This window comes from Sphaeramia orbicularis, chromosome 8 (assembly GCF_902148855.1).
Source record: "Sphaeramia orbicularis chromosome 8, fSphaOr1.1, whole genome shotgun sequence".
NCBI classification, from domain to species: Eukaryota; Metazoa; Chordata; class Actinopteri; order Kurtiformes; family Apogonidae; genus Sphaeramia; species Sphaeramia orbicularis.
Window position 1 is genome coordinate 45,536,928 of NC_043964.1, and position 20,523 is coordinate 45,557,450.

Here is a 20,523-nt window from a genome sequence, read left to right on the forward strand (position 1 = left end):
AAAATAAATTAAAAGTCCTACTGTAATGAAAAACAAACATTTGTTCACTTTCAAGTGTCTTTCAAGTCATTTTAAGTCCGTGAATCCACAGCCGGTGCAAAAGCAAGCCAATCCCGTATCGGCATGAATCCAAAGGAAACCCCAATAAATCCACCGACAAAAAAAAGAAAGAGAAAATGTGCTTTTTTACTATCCTTTTATTGTCTCGTTTTTTGTCTTTTGTTTTTTAATCATCATATTAACAACAAATTAACCTATAGATAAGACAGCAAGCTCACACATATCAGACCCATTTACATACAGGGAAGAATTTCATTTGAACTCAAAGAAAACCTTTATCTAATTACCATCCAGTTTTGACGCAATGAAAAAAAAGGTTCTACTCGGTCCCATAGACTCCCATAGAAGCCAGGCTTCAACGGGGAAATGCATTGACCATAGATCGTATGAGGAACCAGCGCACAATAATCTTACAATTTAAAACTACAATTAAACAAACGAACAAACACAAATAAAATACTTTGTTCAGATATTGTGCAGTTCTGGTGTCGCAGGGCATTCCACGCATGCCGGCTGACACGTCAAGTCCTGTCAAACGTCTCCAAAGAAGGCGAATGCTGATCACCGAAATTGCACAAGGTCTGAAGAAAGAAGTTAAAAACTTTGACTTAATAAGAAGACATGATACACGTTTTTGAGACAAATAACACACACTTCAATCGGACACTTATAATTTATTTTCCCAAGCCGTGCAGAGCCGCAACAGAAGGATGAAAGAGCCGCATGTGGCTCCGGAGCCGCGGGTTGCCGACCCCTGGTCTAAACAGTCTAAGCAGGGATGCCCAGACTTCCCTCTCCCTAGACACCTCCTCCAGCTCTTCCGGGGGGACCCCGAGGCGTTCCCAGGCCAGCTGAGAGACATAGTCCCTCCAGCGTGTCCTTGGTCTTCCCCGAGGTCTCCTCCCGGCAGGACAATGCCCGGAACACCTCCCCAAGGAGGCGTCCAGAGGCATCCGAAACAGATGCCCCGAGCCACCCTCAGCTGGCCCCCTCTCGACCGGAGGGAGCAGCGGCTGTACTCTGAGCTCCTCCCTGGTGACTGAGCTCCTCACCCTATCTCTAAGGGTGCAACCCAGCCACCTTACGGAGGAAGCTCCTTTCGACCGCTTGTATCCGGGATCTTGTCCTTTCGGTCATGACCCAAAGCTCATGACCATAGGTGAGGGTGGGAATGTAGATTGAACGGTAAATCAAGAGCTTCGCCTCTCGGCTCAGCTCCTTCTTCACCACGACAGATTGGTACAGCGACTGCATCACTGCAGACGCTGCACCGATCTGTCTGTCAATCTCACGCTCTATCCTTCCCTCACGTGTGAACAAGACCCAAGATACTTAAACATCCTCCACTTGGGGCAGGGGCTCCCCCACCGACCCGGAGAGGGCAGACCACCTTTTTCCGGTCGAGAACCATGGCCTCGGATTTGGAGGTGCTGATCCTCATCCGCTCGCTTCACACTCGCTTCAAACCCACCCCAGGGCACGCTGAAGGTCCGGGCTCGATGAGGCCAACCGGACAACTCATCCGCAAACAAGCAGAGATGAAATCCTGTGGTCCCCCAACTGGCCCCCCTCCGGCCCTGCTGCGCCTCGAAATTCTGTCTATAAAAAATTATGAACAGAACCGGTGACAAAGGACAGCCCTGCCGGAGTCCAATATGCCCCGGAACAGGTCGGACTTACTGCCGACAATGCGAACCAGGCTCCTGCTTCGGTCATACAAGGATCCAGACTGCCCTTAACAGAGGGCCCCGGACCCCATACTCCCGAAGCACCCCCCCACAGGATATCACGAGGGGCACGGTCGAGACACCTTCTCCAAATCCACAAAACACATGTGGACTGGTTGGGCGAACTCCCATGAACCCTCGAGTACCCAATGGAGGGTATAGAGCTGGTCTGGTGTTCCGCGACCAGGTTGAAAACCATATTGTTTCCTCCTGGATCTGATGTTCGACTATCGGTCGGATCCTCCTCTCCAGTACCCTGGAATAGACTTTCCCCGGGAGGCTGAGGAGTGTGATCCCCCTGTAGTTGGAGCACATCCTCCGGTCCCCCTTCTAAAAAGGGGGACCACCACCCGGTCTGCCAATCCAGAGGTACTGTCCCCCGACTGCCACGCGATGTTACAGAGACGTGGTCAGCCAAGACAGTCCCTGCACTTCCAGAGACTTAAGGTACTCAGGGTGAATCTCACCACCCCCGGTGCCCTGCCACTGAGGAGCTTGCCAACACACCTCGGTGACTTCAGCTTGGGTGATGGACGAGTCCACCTCTGAGACCTCAGCCTCTTCTTCCTCCATGGAAGACGTGCAGCGGGATTGAGTGAGATCCTCAAAGATATTCCTTCCACTGTCCGATAACATCCCCAGTCGAGGTCAGCAACTCCCCACTTCCACCTGTAAACAGTGTTGTGGGGACACTGCTTTCCCCTCCAGAGTCGCCGAACGGTTTGCCAGAATTTCCTCGAGGCCGACCGATAGTCCTCCTCCATGGCCTCCCCAAACTCCACCCAGATCCGAGTTTTTGCCTCCACAAGCCGCTCGGGCTGCAGGACACTTGGCCTACTTCCGGTACCCATCAGCTGCCTCTGGAGTCCCATGAGCCAACAAGGCTCGATAAGACTCCTTCTTCAGCTTGACGGCATCCCTTACTTCCGGGGTCCACCCACCGGGTTTGGGGATTGGCACCCACAGCAGGCACCGGAGACCCCTGCGGCCACAGCTCCGAGCAGCCGCTTCGACAATGGAGGTGGAGGACATGGTCTACTTGGACTCAATGTCCCCAACCTCCCCCGGGATCTGGGGAGAAGCTCTCCCGGAGGTGAGAGTTAAAGACCGCGCTGACATCAGACTCTGCCAGACGTTCCAACAGACCCTCACAACACATTTGGGCCTGCTGAGTCTGTCTGGGCTTCCTCCTTTGCCAGCGGATCTAACTCACCACCAGGTGGTGATCGGTTGACAGCTCTGCCCCTCTCTTCACCCGAGTGTCCAAAACACGTGGCCAGAGGTCTGATGGCACGGCAACGAAGTCGATCATCGACCTCCGACCTAGGGCGTCCTGGTGCCAAGTGCACTTATGGGCATCCCTGTGGTTGAACATGGTGTTCGTTATAGACTAGAGCTGTGCAATTAATCGAAATTCATTACGATTTCGATTATTACACGCAACGATTACAAAAATTATGTAATCGAGAAAAAAACGATTATTAATTTTGAGTCATTTTAATTCACGCGCACGTAAACTACCATGAGCTGCTCTGCCCCCGCCCCCTCTAAGCTACTGCTGCCAGCTAGCCGGCAGGTCCACCCCACCAGGACAGTTGTACCTAGCGGTCTGGAAAACTGGCAGGAGAATCACAGCAGAAGTGCGGGTAAACAAAAAAGGCAAGTCAATTCAATTGTATGGAATCACTTTGGGTTTGATGAGACGACGAAGAGCAAAAACACATCACGTGCAAAGAGTGTTTCGTAGTTGTGTTCGCACCCGACCGGTAACACAACAAACCTTTTTAACCATCTGAAGTTTAAACCACCGCCACCTTTATCATAATCTTATGAAAACTAAAACACATAAAAACAACTCCGTCTACAACTTCGTCCGCAATGCAATCTTCAGTTTCCGAATCTCTTTACGCTGCGACTCCCATATTAACCTAACCCTAACCTGTATAACCCTAACATAACGTATTCTAGATGGCTGATGTATACAGAAGGCCTGAACTGAAACCTCACGGCACGCCACTGAATTTACTGTTTCATACCACACTGAACATACTTGAATTTATAATTTTGCACTTTACGTGAGCTTTTTTTTTTTTTTTTTTTTTTTGTTGCTCCAGTTCTATGGAAAGTTTATAGCAGTTTAATTCCAGTGTACTATTTATTTACAAAAGGAAACATACTTGAATTTACAGTACACTTATTTGCATTCAAAAGATTTTTTGTTTCGTACAAAAGTGAACATACTTGTTTTAGTGGTTAAAAAGCTTTCTTTATGTTTTAAAGAGTATATTTTACATTGTTTTGCAAGAAAAAAATAAACAATTTTAAGGTTAACAAATATCCTGTTTAATAATCGTGATTTCAATTATTGCTAAGATAATCGTGATTATTTTTTTTTATCTATATCGAGCAGCCCTATATAGACAAACTGTACTAGCACAGAAGTCCCAATAACAAAACACCTTTTCGGGTTCAGATCGGGGAGGCCGTTCTTCCCATCCTCCAGGTCTCACTGTCGTTGCCCACGTTAGCGTTGAAGTCACCCAGGAGACATGGAGTCCCCAGGTCGGAGCGCCATCCACACCCCTCCGCCAGGGACTCCAAGAAGGCCGGGTACTCTGCACTGCTGTTTTGGCCCGGTAGGCCGAGACAACAGTGAGGCACCTGTCCCCGACCCGAAGGCACAGGGACGCGACCCTCTCATTCACCCGGGGTGAACTCCAACACATGGTGACGGAGCTGAGGGGCTATAAGCAAGCCCATGCCAGCCCGCCGTTTGAACGGACCGAGGGGTACAGGAATCCTTCCCTGCCACATTCCATCTCACTCTGTAATACTTAACCTCGTCTGATGTCTCTGGTCGTAAATCCATTTTGCATTTAAAGTTATACCTACCGATCTGGGGCATGTTGTACAACACTTAGTAAAAATTTTAATATGAACAAACCCCCTTCCTCCAAAGCCCCACCCACCTCCCCCTGCCTGACCTCCGATGCTCCCCTCCTCCCCTGACACACGTAGTGGGAAGCAGAGGTAGAGGCAAGAAGTGTTAATGATCCACTACCAAACGTCATGAACTCTACTGTCGTCAGTACCTCTATTCACTTTCTATGGGACACACCCGACGGTTCCGCAAAACATTCTGGTATGCGTTGCAACCAAATCGATGGTTCTGTCCGTCAAAAAGTTGAGCAATGCCCAACTTTATGCAAATGAATTTGTCCAACATGAGGTGAGTATCCAGTAGCAGAACAACAGTGCAGGGGAGGTCCATCATGATGTAGGACCAACAACTGCATTTTCCAGTTGAAGTGCTGACTGTAGCACTTTGCGATTCCACTGAAGGAAAAGTGCTTTATAAATGCAAATTTTATTTAATTTTTATTTCATTGTGAACTGCAGTGTTGTCCTGTTGAAAAACCCAGTCCATTACCACACAGATGAGGGCCCTCAGTCATGAGGGATGCCCCTTGTGCAACATCTCCACATAGCAGCCGCCATTTGACACCCCTGCACAGCCTGAACCTCCATTGTTCCACTGAGGAAAAAGCACCCCAGATCATGATGGTACACCCAGAAGTTGTGCTAGACATTTTTATGTCCATCATTTAGACGGACAGGTCGTAAAAATTCCGTCATAACATATTATTATCCGTCATTTCAAATTTTATTTTTTAATGATAAAGAGATATATCTAGTTGTATTTAATGTTCAAAAACATCTAAATGATGCAGCAATTGTAGTTGCTGCTGGCGAAAACCAACCGTGATATCCCGACTTGCATAATTATATACGCCACTTTTATTGGTGTGTTATGCACTGAGGGTTAGAGTTTGGGTTATGTTAACCAGAGATCCTACGCACAAATTGATACACCATCTAATAACACATGAAAGGTAGAAAATGCGTACATATAGCACACACAAATGCCACTGGTGATTCCTTGCTTGTCTGTCATCCTTCACCGCATCAGTCCCTCTTTTTTCACCGTGTTATTATGCCATCATATTTACTGGGCTTTCTAAAATAAGGAGACCTCGGCTGTCTTCACATTTTGCACTAGCAAGTAAGCATCTAATTTTGGCTAAATTTAGCTAACAACGACAAGACTGGCACTGACTGATTAATATGCACACTCACCATCACGGGACAGGGGGTCTACTACAGGTGGACTAACTGGACAGGGGGTCTACGACAGGTGGACTACGGTGAGTCATGGACTGAAGTACTGCTGGTTTTATCAGTGTGTTGTGAACAGTGGTGCTGTTGGTTCTATACAGATAGGAGGCTGTTTATGGACTGTTTTGATGCCTTGTTAAGAGACAGACAGACCAGCGATTCTGCAAGCAGGTTCTGTTCACAGTGTTGTGTGAAAACTTTCTTTGGTAGTGTTATGAGATTGGGGGGTGTGTTTGTTCCTTTAAGTGCGAGAGCAGTGTGTGGCTCTCGCACACCATACGCATGTGCGTATGGTGTGAGTGGTCGAGCAAGGTGAGGGAGCGGCAGTTTTGAATATGAGTGTGTAAAATGACAGAAGGAAAAAGTGTTCTAACATTGATATACTGTGCATAAAGTAAAAGCTGCTGTCTTCCACTACTGGCAAGGGAGTTAACCCCGACATTGGCCCTGGAGGAAATCTCCCCTGTGCTCGCTGACTACGGTCGGACGAGCCGAGCAGGAAAGGTTAACAATAGATTACCCTCAGTATTTTAATCTGTCAAAATGACGGACGGCCTTCAGAATTTTCCGTCATTTTTTAAAAAAATACGTCAATGACGGAATATTTTCGGTTAATGTGACCTCTGGGTACACCCTCCACTGTGCTGTGTAGAAAACATCTCCAGCGGGATCTCCTTGTCGTGCCACTAGTGTTGGAAGGAATCAGGACCGTCAAGGTTAAATTTTTTCTCATCTTTCAATGTCCCATGTTTGGTGCTCTCTTGGAAAATCCAATTTTGGGGCGTTGAAGGAGGTGAGGCCTTTGAAGACGTTTTTTGTTCTTAAAGCCCTTCTCTCGCAGATGTTGTCTGAAGATTATTGGGCTGCAGTTGGCACTAGTCACAGCCTTCATTTGGGTTGTGGATAACCCTGTGTCTTGATGGACAGCCAATTGGATCGTCTAGCTCAGTGAAATTTTTTTGGGTCAACCACTTGACTTTTTTGTTCAATAACTCTCAGGGTCTTTTAAGAAATCCAGAATTACTGTCTTATGCCACGTTTCCGCTACGTGGAACCAGCTCAACTCGACTTGGATACCAAGTCCTATTCCTGGAGACCGTTTCCATTACAGGATACTACTGACTTTAGAGTACCTGGACGTCATAGCGATGTGGCGCATTACCTCTGTGTCATCTGCTCAGACTATCACCGATTAATCAACATCTGTCAATATGTAACTGATGTATTAACTTTTTTTGCTGTGCAGAGATTCTGTTGCTCGCTGCTTCTGTGTGTCTGTGCTGCCTGGAGAGTTAAAGGAATAGTAAAGCGTGCCAGTTTCACTTTCACGTCCACTCCAGCTATCATGGTATCCCTCCCGCAATCACGGACCGCAATCCCCACCCTGGTCCGACAATCCGACAAGGATGGACTGGATATAAAACTATTATATCCTGTGTATATCGATGTTGTTATATGATATATCGACCGATATATTGGTTATCGGGCAATATATATCGGATATTGGCTGATATAAGTCCCCAATATTGATATCGGCTCCAAAAATCCCAGTCTGGCTCTACTCCTTACCAACAAACGCATATGACATAATCTGAATGTGGTCATATATAGAGGTAAAATATATAATGTCTGCTGTATATCTGCTTTAAATGGGACAAAAATGACTAGGCCTATGTTACGTATTGATTTAACTGTTGTACTAGCATTGTATTTCCAACAGTGTTCAAGGGGAGAAATCTGTGATTTTATTCAATGCATGATTTATCTGATTTATTATTGTAGTGCACATAAAATACACTTAATACTTAAATCCTGGTTTGTTTACAAATTATAGAATAAAAGACTGTCAACTTATTAACATTAAACTTTAGCAATCACTCCATTCTGTCTTCGTTAGAACAAACAAAATATTTCTGGGTTGTGGACAGATGGTTCATTCAAATATGGGCATCTTAAGGACAGTACAACAGAAAATGGGATTCATAGTCAACCTCACACAACCTGTCGTCCTCCTGGATGTCAGTAGATCAGACGACTTCTGTGGCCAGAGGACAGATTCCTGTTCTCAACTGTGCAGCTACAGACCTTCGACTCCTTGTTAAATTTGCTTTGACACACTGTTTAGAGCCAAGCTAGGGTTGATTTGAATATGTTTGCCTTTTAATCTTCATTAAAATATCTTTAGTCCATTGTTGTTCAAATGAAGCAAATTCAGTCTCTCCATTTTACCCATCCTAATATACACACACACACACACACACACACACACACACACAGTGCCTAGCATTAGCATTTAGTGTTGGCACATTAGGAGCAGTGAGCAGTGAGTTGGAGGCTCTTCGGAACTAACTCCAGATCTTCATCAGGTCCATGGCACTGACAGGAGAAGTAACCCATGTATACATGTTTTCAATAACACAATTCTCAAATGAGACGGTAATAGCAACTCAGTTTCAGCTCTAGTTGATTAAATAACTGTTCTGCATTGATTACAGTCAGGCTGCTGTATCTTGCTTTTTTAAAATAAAGTTTACATGTTCCTTTTTCAGATGGCATTGACTGACTCATGGCTCCAACAACAGCCATCCCAAAAGGATGCAGCCGACCAGAACTTTGACTACATGTTTAAGCTCCTGATCATCGGTAACAGCAGTGTTGGAAAAACCTCCTTTCTATTTCGTTATGCAGATGACTCCTTTACCTCGGCCTTCGTCAGCACTGTGGGCATAGACTTTAAAGTCAAGACCGTCTTTCGCAACGACAAGAGGATCAAGTTGCAGATTTGGGTGAGTGTATTATAGATGACACTTGTGGTTTTCGTTTGGGCAATTACATGTACTGCTTCACCACACCATCTTTTGTAGGTAGTAACAGAAAGCCTGAACTACAGCTTTTGGACAATAACTACACTGCAACAAATTTTCCTGTAGAATTTAAGCATAAATGATGCCAGTAAAGTGCTGTAAAATTGTTTGATAATTACTGTAAAAATAATTACAGGATATTACCAGATACTATTTACAGGTTTTTGCTGTATATAGATTACAGCAAGGTATTGTTGTTTCATATAAACAACCATTAATTGTATTTTAGTTTACAAAATTATCTTGTATTCCATTCAAATTACATGAGTTGCCTGGCAACTAATGTTGCCAGTTAATAGTTCTTACTTATTCGTAAGTCAGTATCTTATTGTAGAATGTTTTTACAGTTAATCTTTTTGTCAAATTTATCAAATTAAGCACACTGTGAGACTGATAATCCAAAATGTATCAACACTACATTAGATTGTCTACAGCTTTTAAATAAAACAGGAGTCAGTGCTCTAACAAAACAAAACATTTATTAAACATTAACAAACACTGCAGTGATTTAATGAACTGAATGAACATTTCACTTCAACCATACTAAACACACGTTTTTAATGGTGATTTTGACACATCCTTTGGTTTAATTAAAATAATTAAAGGTAGTTGAAGTAGTTACATTTAACAAAAAGAAAATGCAGTAAAATAAAAAGTGTTAAATAGCTCTACACTCTGACAGCCATCAGTGGTTTAGAGTATTTTGTCAGAAACATGGATCCTACACTCTGCAGTAAACAAAAGTCATTTCCTGTATCCCCTCCCTCTTTCAGCCAATCAGGATTGAGAACTCCACATATTTCTTTTCAATTTAATGCAGACCAGAGGGACTGGGAGACCCAAGTTAAAGACCAAACACTCTAAATGACTGATGGCTATAGGAATATATAACTATTTAACACTTACAGTAACAAAAATATTTCACTTACTTCTGCTTTAATTAAATAGTGTGCCATTGTCCTTTCTTTTGCAACTGGCTCAAAGCCATTCAGAGTCCATTAATTTTCTGAGAAGTGCAGAGACATGAAGATTTACGCTGTTGTTCCTCTTCTCGTGCACTTTCCCACTTCTTGGACTGATCCACTTTGTTGTCGTTGTGCCAGAGGTTGGATTGATCCCAATGAAGCATCTGAAGTCACAAAATCAGAGAAAAAGACACTTAATGAAATACATTGTTAACAAGAGACAGCAGAACCCATCAAGTTGTGGAGACAAGCTTATCAGTTTTCCAAATATGCAGAACTGCCAAACAAAAATTTGCTTTAATTGCAGATGTGCCATCCATGCAAGCTGAGGCAGAAAGTAGCTTTTCAATACAATACAGTGGAAATGCAGGGAGTTGAATAAAAATAACATCATATGTTATTCATAATGGAAAATGTAACAAAATAATAATCCACTAGCATCCCCTTCAAGCACAAACCTTTGGATGAATTCCAGTGTGCCCGATGCCTTTTCTTTCTCGGTACACCAGATTGAAGATGTAGTGGCACAAGAAAACTGCTGACATTCCAGCCACAATGTTCTGGTGTGGACCCACAAACACTTGGCCCTCAATGCTCAGCATCCAATTTGTTGCTGTGAGAACACCACCTAAACGTAAATAAACAATGGTTTATTATCGTTCTTCTGGCATTTTTAGACGCATGTTCTTTCTGTTGCCTTCAACATGAACATAACCACAGGTTACTAAAAACTGTGTTATTCATATAGTCTAGTTTTGCAACAGACTAAAAAAATACACTACCTAAGATGAAGAGTCTTTGAGACTCAGGGAGTGGTATTCTCTCAACATCAGCTGCTGTTGAGAACACCGGTAAGACAAAGAAAAAATCAACTGAACACATTATCATTATTTTGAATTGAAGACATTATCAGCACCCTCAGGTGTACGATTGAGGGTAACGTGATTAAACTGATATAATTTTCAAAAGCTTCAACATACAGTATAATAGTTTTAGACTTACATCAGCCTGTAAAATGAGCCAGTCAGATTTCTCTTTAACTACAGAGACACACGTATTGCAGTACACCAGGGGTCACCAATCCTGGCCCTCGAGGGCTGTAATCCTGCATGTTTTAGATGTATCCCTCTTCCAACACACCTGATTCAAATGATAAGCCTATCATCAAGCTCTGCAGAAGCCTGATAATGACCGTCAGGTGTGCTGGAAGAGGGAAACATCTAAAACATGCAGGATACCGGCCCTCGAGGACTAGGATTGGTGACCCCTGCAGTACACAGATGCGCTGGTTTTTTGTAGAGCTGCTTATTTTGTTGAATAAACACACTGCTCCAGTTCGACTGTGGCTGTGCTAATGGTGGTTTTTATCCATTGCATTGTGTGTTTGAGTGTGTTGGAGTGCTTTTAATGCCTAAGTGTATTTTTTTTTTTTTTTTTTAATTTTGTCTTACAGCCGTGACAAAAGATGAATTTCTGTTTTTAGCTGGAACAGACAATAAAGTTATCTATCTAGCTATCTATCTATCTATGGTGCGAACAGAGCCTAGACTATTCAAGGCATTTCCAAACAGGGCTAATGCATGCAGCTTGCATTAGCTTAACTTAACCAGTTTTTCGCTAGCTAACATTTGCAAAAACAGTGCATTCCGACTCCCACACCCCATATAATCTGTATGAAACATGACGAAGATAAATAAAATAATGTGAAATACAGTCACTCACACAAATAAAGAAACATTATTCTTACTAAGATGCTGGTTTTGACATGTCTGCATTACACGCCAAGTTAAAATAGACGTCTACATGGTCAAATTATATTGCATGAAGTTACTACTTGAATTTCATTTTAATTTTGTGGGCTAATAATGTCTTGGTTACACTTTACTGAGTGGATGGATGTCTGGTTCACTCGCCCATGTCCGCCTTCATTTCCTCTTTCGCGCCTTCAACATTCTGTGTAATTGTAATTTGTATCATTTACGATCAGAACCAAGTGAAAACACAACGATCCTGTAATTTTACAATGTGATACTGTGAATAAATGCTTGAATTTACGGTAAATATTTTTTTTTACCCACAATGCATTGCAATATACAGTAACACCTTGTCAATTGTTAGAATAAGAAGCTACTGTAATTTTTTTACTGTAGAAATTAGAGAAATTTGTTATAGTGTACTAAGGTTGCACTGATCTGATATTAGGATTGGGTATCGGCCCCAATATCAACATTGTAGCTGGATCGGGGATCTGTGAAAGGAACTGATCTGTAAGACTGATCCTTCCCCTTTAAATTTTTGCGACAAGGGCTACGTCATGCTTGCCAAGCATAATTCTAAAAGTAATGCGATGGACCTGTATGTGGAGGACATGGTGGGTTATATAGCTATAGCTAATAACATTTATGCAGTGTAAAATTACTGTCTGACTAAATCTATTCTATCCTTGAGCTCCATGTGTTCAGTCTGTTTAGTTGTTTTTCAGATAATGAATCCTCTGGTTGCTTACTTTCGCTGTGAAACAAAGGAAAATAAGCACATGTGGGATGCTCATTCACACCAGGACATCCCTTTCAGTCAACATGTTGGACAGTGGAGACACTGGCTTAGAGGAGACACATAAAGACAAGGTTGGTCTTAAAATGTTGGGCTGGCCTTTGTGCAAGTTCAGCTTGTACATTATGCAAGTGTTCAAAGCTTGACTTCCTCATAGTTATAATAATTTTGTCACCATGTAGCCGAATGTCGATGCGTATTTTTAATCACAATCATCAGGAGTGGAAAAGAGTCCCGTGTGTGTGTGTGTGTGTGTGTGTGTGTGTGGGGGGGGGGGGCATATGTCTCAATTATTTTTTCGTCTGTCATTCCAAAAATGTTCGCATGAGAGTGAAAAATGTGTTCTCTGCATCTTGTTTCATCATTTCGATGTCTGCTAACCGCAGTCATGTGCACAATTAGCATCCAAACCGTTTGCACCTCCTTCTGGATGTGGTAAATAGACGCAGTTTCTATGAGCAAAATTGCTTTCGGGTTTGATAAATCAGTTTGCGTGTGCTAAATTAATATATGGCAAGCCGAGTGAGCATTATTAGATATCCTTGATCCACTGCCGTTTTGCTGCACTAGTAAGGCAAAACATCACACTAGTTTACTAGTGAGGGGCAAAAACATGCACTAGTTAACTAGTGAAGGCCAGAATGTTCACTAGTTAACTAGTGGATGCATTTTTGCCATTACTAGTTTACTAGTGCAGCTAAAATCTCTCACTAGTTAACTAGTAGGAGCCAAAAATGTTCTCTAGTTAACTAGTGAATGCATATTTTACCTTACTAGTAAAAGCCAAAATCTCTCACTAGTTCTAGTAAAAGCCAAAATCCTCACTAGTTAACTAGTAGATGCATTTTAGACATACTAGTTAACTAGTATGTGCAAAATGTCCACTAGTAAACTAGTATGGTACAAATGCCTACTAGTAAACTAGTTGAGCATATGCTAATGAGGAGGTGGGTACAAAGCTTAAACCGAAGCTTCCTATTGGCTTTTCCTGGAAGATTCCCACCTTAAAGTAAAATCATGTCCCAAGGCACGGCTGCACATTACGCATTTCCAGTGGAATATCAGGACATCTTTTTTTTTAATCCGTCAAATTTATTAAACAAAATCTTGACATACATTCTGAAGAATTACAGAAATGTGTTTTTTTTTTTTTTTCTAGACAGAGCATCGATATCAACCTTATGCCGAAACAGTATTTATAATCTCAGGACGTTAAATTACTTCCGCCGACCGTAAGAGGTAAAATTCACACTAGAAAACTTGCTGGGGTGTGTTAGACCCACTAGATAACTAGTAAATGGAAATTTGTTGCGCTAGTAACATCTTTGCACAACTAGTAAACTAGTGAGGTTTTAACAATTTTTACTAGTTAACATGTATGACATCTGCTGCATTCACTAGTTTACTAGTAAAACTGAAAATAGCCTCTCTAGTTATCTAGTGTATATTTTTGGCTCTTACTAGTGAACTAGTGGGTATTTTTTCCATCTTACTAGTTCACTAGTGGACAGTTGCGCTCTTACTACTTCACTAGTGTTGAGTTTTTGGCTGCAATAGTAAACTAGAAGGTCTAAATGCTCTCACTAGTTTACTAGTAGACAGATTCAGCCTCACTAGTAAACTAGTGACACACATGCATGCAAATGAACAGGTGGGACAAAGTCTCTGATTCGTCCAGGGTTTATGTAGGCGGTACTTACGTGTTTCACAGAAGGCTAATTTTCAATGCCGGGACGGGGAGATTTGAAGTGGATGAAAACAGGATCGTGGCAGTCGTTCAGATTCACTCGTTTGTTGGAATTGCCTAAAGTTTCCCTCAATGATTTATTGAGGCTCCAGGACAATTAGCACAGCAAACCCGAGAAAGTGTTTTACGTTTTTTCCGTCTTCCGTCAGTGCAATGTTGAAGGTAAGTTACCTTAGCCATCCTAGCTAACATTAGCGTTGGGCTGTTGGGATCTGTTCAGCAGCAGATAATCACGTTATTAGAAACGCAATTTAATTTTATTTTGACAGTGTTGGGTAAAAGAGGCCTAGAAATGAGATCTCTGTGAGAGATCACCGCTATTCTGCTACTATATGAAAAAGGCAGACACAGAAGAAGCTGAGAGTAGACGAGTAGCTTAAATGTCACGTTCAAAGTTCTGTTGAAGTTGTCCTGAGTTTTCTATTCTAACGTTGCAACATTTCAGTTTCAATAACCACAGAAGCAAAAAATATATATGTAGCTGCTATTAATGATTACTGCACATAATTAAGATGATAAAGATGTTGTGGAGTTCACACAGATCAAAGTAAAGACTAAACCCTTGCTAAAAATGTAGCAGTGCAGTTCCAGGGTAGGTGAGTGTGGAGGTTGGCATGAATTCTAGTTCTGTAATACTGTAAATAAACAGGGGAGAAAATCTAAATGTCACTTACTTGGCTACCCTATAAACTGCCCATGTTCAATTTCAAAACTGTCTTGTCTTTAACAGCTTGAAGCACATATAGATATGGTTCCAAACATTATTGCTGAGTAACTGATGTACTTGACACCATTTACAATCTTTGTTTCTGTATTTCAGATGAACCTACAAGATTCTGGAGGCAAGTGCTTTAAAGGCCATTGACTGTGGCATGTGCAAAATATTTCTGACAAGTGCGGAAGCAGATCAAAGCAATGGATTTGTATGACTTTATTACTTGTGCCCATGATGACATATTTGCAGCTCATACAGACAGATCTTTGTTAAGGTCATTGAAAAAGTGATGTGATATTTAAAAAAACAACAACTTGCCAAAATACTTATGGGCAAGTCACATAGAAGGGACACAATGCTGAGAATGAATTCATACTGTTCTTATTAATGTATTTTTTTGGTCTTTATTCTGATTAAAATAATTGTTTCACAACACTGTTTGAAGATGTTCCATTGCATTTCTGCTTGTACTGTTGCTTGCTCTGACCTAAACTAAGGGCCTTTTTTGGTCGTGTGCCAATAGACAGGCTACTGTGTAAAGTGGACTTATTCTGCATGTGAGTGAAAGAGGGATGACTGTACTGAACATTTCACGCGCATTCATCCTTCATATAAGTTCCTCAACATGGACTCTCAGTCTTGTAGTAGACTGTGTCTTCCTGACCTCTGGTCCTGACAGTCTTTGACAGAAGGTAAGCATGTGGACTTTGCAGGAACGTGAAAAAAGCGACAAAACATACAAATTAAAAGTTACTATTGAATACACAGTATCAGAGACCTCATCAGTCTTATGCCATATCTGTTTTTAAAAATTAATTTAGCAGAAACCATAATAGCTCAATTTGTAGGTCTAAGCAAGTACTTTAACATGCCATTCAGGAATAATCACCAGATATTTAATAAAAAACATGAATTTATCATCATTGACAAAGTAATAGAGTAAGGAAAATGCACAGCAGTTATTCAAGGTTTGGAAAAAATGCCAAAAAAGTGCTGTTTCTCAAGAAAGTGCAAATATTTAGCATACCACACTTTTCTTAATATATGAGAGTACATTATATCCAATAATGAAACTAACATTATTATTTTAGTTTTAAAAAAACAATTCATGGTTGAGGTGTTTGTTCAGTGTAATGCACCATAATAATCAAAGATTTTATTAAGATACCGATAAAATTATCAGTCTTTGGCAACATAGGTTTCATTACTTTATTTAATATCTTTCTGCTGTGTGTGTGTGTATATATATATATATATATATATATATATATATATATATATATATATATATACATATATATATATATATATAAAACATTCAAGATGAAATGTAAAATATGCAATTAGACACAGGCATATATTTTGAACATATTTATTTATACATTTCTATTAACATTCAGAAATTATGCTTTATGCTTTACAACCTTAACTGTTCTTAATTTACACTGTAATTAAAAATTAGTTTTTTCTCATATATGTTCTTATATATCCAGTTGTAATTCAGGTACAAATTAAACAGTTTTAGAAACTTAGAGGTCTATGTCTTTCATACTGAGTAATCAGAATATGGTTTTGGAGAAAAAAGAAATTGGCCCTTATGTTCACTTTTTCTTGGCCAGGCCCAGTAGCTCTGCACTCTACCGGTCAGCGGAAGTAATTTAACGTCCTGAGATAACAAATACTGTTTCGGCATAAGGTTGATATCGATGCTCTGTCTGGAAAAAAAAAACATTTCTTGTAATTCTTCAGAATGTATGTCCAGATTTTGTTTAATAAAGTTGACGGATTAAAAAAAAAGATGTCCTGATATTCCACCGGAAATGCGTAATGTGCAGCCGTGCCTTAGGACATGATTTTACTTTAAGGTGGGAATCTTCCAGGAAAAGCCAATAGGAAGCTTCAGTTTAATCTTTGTACCCACCTCCTCATTAGCATATGCTCAACTAGTTTACTAGTAGGCATTTTGTACCATACTAGTTTACTAGTGGACATTTTGCACCATACTAGTTAACTATTATGTCTAAAATGCATCTACTAGTTAACTAGTGAGGATTTTGGCTTTTACTAGTAAACTAGTGAGAGATTTTGGCTTTTACTAGTAAACTAGTAAGGTAAAATATGCATTCACTAGTTAACTAGAGAACATTTTTGGCTCCTACTAGTTAACTAGTGAGAGATTTTAGCTGCACTAGTAAACTAGTAATGGCAAAAATGCATCCACTAGTTAACTAGTGAACATTTTGGCCTTCACTAGTTAACTAGTGCACGTTTTTGCCCCTCACTAGTAAACTAGTGTGATGTTTTGCCTTACTAGTGCAGCAAAACGGCAGTGGATATCAAGGATATCTAATAAATGCTCACTCGGCTTGCCATAAATATATCTACATTTTCTCCTCCCACCACATGCACAGCTGTGCGTAAACACCCCAAATTGCATATTTATTGTGGCAAATGTACTAATTGGATGCAGATGCGCTATTTTGCGCCTTTGAAAGATGCAACCCTTATTGCGCACTCTTAGTAAATCAGTTTGTGCATTTTTTGCGTGTGCAATGAGTTTGCACACGCTTTAATACACACAAACCTTTGATAGATCTGGCCCATTATAAGGTTTCCACGTGTATGTTCACACTTTTAAGTAGCCCCCTGTCCAACCTCAATCGATGCCCTAGGGTAGGATGTCCTGCTCTGATGGTGGCACGTGTACATGCAGCAGCTCAGCACTCTGTGAATACGGCTCTCTTTGATTTGGTCCCGTTTTTACCTTGTCCTTTAAAATTTCATTGTATTTATTTGCAATGTCAATGAAAGGCATCTAATGTAAAAAAAATACCACGCACTGAGGGTTATGTGAACCGGAGATCTTGGCGTAAATTGACACGTGATCAAATGCTGTTGAATAACACACGAAAGGTCGAAAATGTGTACGTATAGCATGCCGCATGCCATAAGAACTGACGTGACATACGCCATTTTATGAGATCAGTCTCAAATATCTTTGTCATTGTAACAAGTACGACGAAATTTAATAGAAGTGCCATCCAATCAGTAAATCATATATAGAAACATACAAATAAAAGCAGCTAAAATAATAGGTAAAAAAAACAAGCAGAAACACATCAGTCACACACAAGCATACATTCTGTCATTGCGCTGATCCCTTATAAAACATATTGAACAAAAACAATTACAAGGTGTGTCTACTTTTACTTGCAGTCTTTTGCTATTGTATGTCATTATGATTCAGTAATCATGCAGCTTTACTGTGTGAACTAACATAATCTTGAATTTTGGAAAATAACCACTTGATGAAACATGACTTGAGTCACCCAGGCTTTGACACTGTTCTGTAATTTTCTGGAGCTCATTCTTCTAAGTAGATGTGAAGTCCTCTTGATAGACATTGTTAACGTTATTCAAACAGATGATTCATTTGAACCAACATGTGAGCCACTGAATAATACACAAATTTGGCCAAGATGAGTCAGCGGCAGAGGAGCCCACACCAAAACACACAGTCACCTACCTGACCAAATGTGTCTCTGTTAAATGATGCGTATTGTTAGCATTATGTTGTATTCCAACAGCAAGGGTGGAGGGTGTAAATTCACAACTATATGTGTTGGACAATTATGTTATTAGAGGAGTTTGGAGAACATAAACATAGTTTTCTGTGTCCGATCTTGACATAGCCACCATTTAATGACAAAGGGACGTGGTATTTCCTAGGTTGAGGAAGCAGTGGAAGCTCCCTATCAGCATCTGACAGAGGCAAAGATATAGTGTACTTCAGCGCTAGTGTTGTAGTGTATTTAATGGGTGTGGGAGCAGAGAGCCTGCCTGGTGAAACTACAGCCGTGATGTTAATAATCAACTCTGAAGTTTCCTGGCAGTAAATTAACGTGTGGTTCCTCTGAGAAGCAGCTGGAAGAGATCTCACCTGCTCCTTCAAAAAAAGGATATTGTTGATCCCACCTTGGCAGCTGCTGGCCTCCCCTTTGTGTTCCATGGAAACACAAAGTACCAGTCTGATAAAACACCACATGGCACTTGCACAGCAAATCTGTGGAACACAAGCATACATTTTGTGCAATGTGTACTCACTGTTTTTCACATTATCTATAGCCCTGTATTTTATGTCATGGAAATATGTGTTTGGTCTTTTGGCAAACACACACCTTTTTTCATCTTTGTTAAAGTCAAAGGGGTACATGTATTTAAGTAAAAAGAACACCAATACAAAACATTGATAGATAAAAAGACAAAAATATGTGTGTGTGCGTGTGTGTTTGGGGGGGGGGGGGGGGGGGGGGCTGCGGATGCGTACCCAGAGCCATATATACATCATCATATTATCTTGTACGGCTCTGACAGAGAAGCAGTTCCACCTGGAACCGTGGAGGTAGCGAATCTTTTCAAAGAGTGACCGTTACCCCTTTTGTGATTTAGTAAAAAATTTCTGACATATTTATGACAACTACCATCATCAATATCAACACCAACATTAGTATCTACATTAGTATTACCTCCTCTGTTGTCGCCATGTTTGTTATTACTGACTTTCTTTTTCTTCTCAAAAAACTTTACTCTTCTTTGTGGTATTTGGCAAGTATGGTTAATTAAGAGCAGCGCCCTCTGGTGGATTGTTTGAGAAACGCTCATTTCAATGCATTAAATGTCAGTAGCAGCATTTTGTTACAATCAGATTAATGACAATGACAATAAAGCACATTTTCAAAAGTAACTAAGAACTGTAATGGTATTACGTACTCATATTGGTACTCAGTATCAGCATCAAATGTAAGTACTTGTACTTTGTCTGGAAAAAAGTAGTATTGGTGCATCCCTAAATAGTGTCTTGTGCCTTGCATTACATGCAAGCACAAGGTAAATAATACATACGATGAACAATAGTACCTTGTGCCTTGCATTATGTGGAAGCACATGGTAATGAATAAAATGACAAATAATAAATGAGACTTCTGATTGTGCCTTGCATTACATGCAAGCACATGGTAATGAATGAAAATGACAAATAATAAATGAGATCTCTGATTGCAAGTCAAGCATTACTGTTAAAAAAAGTCAACATAAGACAAAAGGTCTGTAGAAGCCAATAACGTAATAACGACCCATAATGTAATAAATTTGCCATTTTTTAAAATGTAATAGGCCAATAACATAATAACTGGCCAATAGTGTAATAAAAGTCCTGAACCGATAACGTAATAACTTTTGGCCAGTAACATAATAACTTATTACGTTATCGGTAGGTTATTACATTATTGGCCTGGTAAAAAAAAAAAAAACGCTTTGTAATAACTGAGCCAATAACGTAATAATATATTAATATCACTGTATTTAAGTTTTATTTATTAGAAATAACTGTGATAAAATTCCTCTCTCTCTCTGTCTCTCCCTCCCTCTCCCTCCCTCCATGTGTTTGTCTATTTAAAATGGTCAGTTTTTAGTGAAAATCAGTAAGCAATAGGAAGTCACTAGCAATGGTACCATGGCAACACCCACCTAGTCATCAATCATCATGATACAGAAAGTTGAATATGGGTGCTTCTATGAAACTGGTCCTAAAAGCAGGACAGAGGGGCTAAAATTCAGACTAGATGAAGACTAATGTTATGAAGTAAGTTTGGAAGCACTTTGGGTCTATTTTAAAAATAATTATTTACTGAGAGCAAATGAATTATTTTTCAGATAA

General features: G+C 40.7%; 1 protein-coding gene and 1 long non-coding RNA gene across 2 annotated transcripts in view; both read left to right on the plus strand.

The window, feature by feature from the left end:
• Nucleotides 1-20,523, plus strand: part of rab3db (RAB3D, member RAS oncogene family, b) — a 46,737-nt gene that overhangs the window by 16,978 nt on the left and 9,236 nt on the right. The window contains exon 2 of the mRNA XM_030142368.1: nucleotides 8,513-8,749. Coding sequence (XP_029998228.1) covers nucleotides 8,513-8,749 — 237 coding nt within the window. The remainder of the gene's footprint in view (nucleotides 1-8,512; nucleotides 8,750-20,523) is intronic.
• LOC115424950 (uncharacterized) lies at nucleotides 11,374-15,237 on the plus strand. The gene is made up of 2 exons (XR_003936144.1): nucleotides 11,374-12,419; nucleotides 14,913-15,237. It is a non-coding gene; the product is annotated as an uncharacterized LOC115424950 (long non-coding RNA).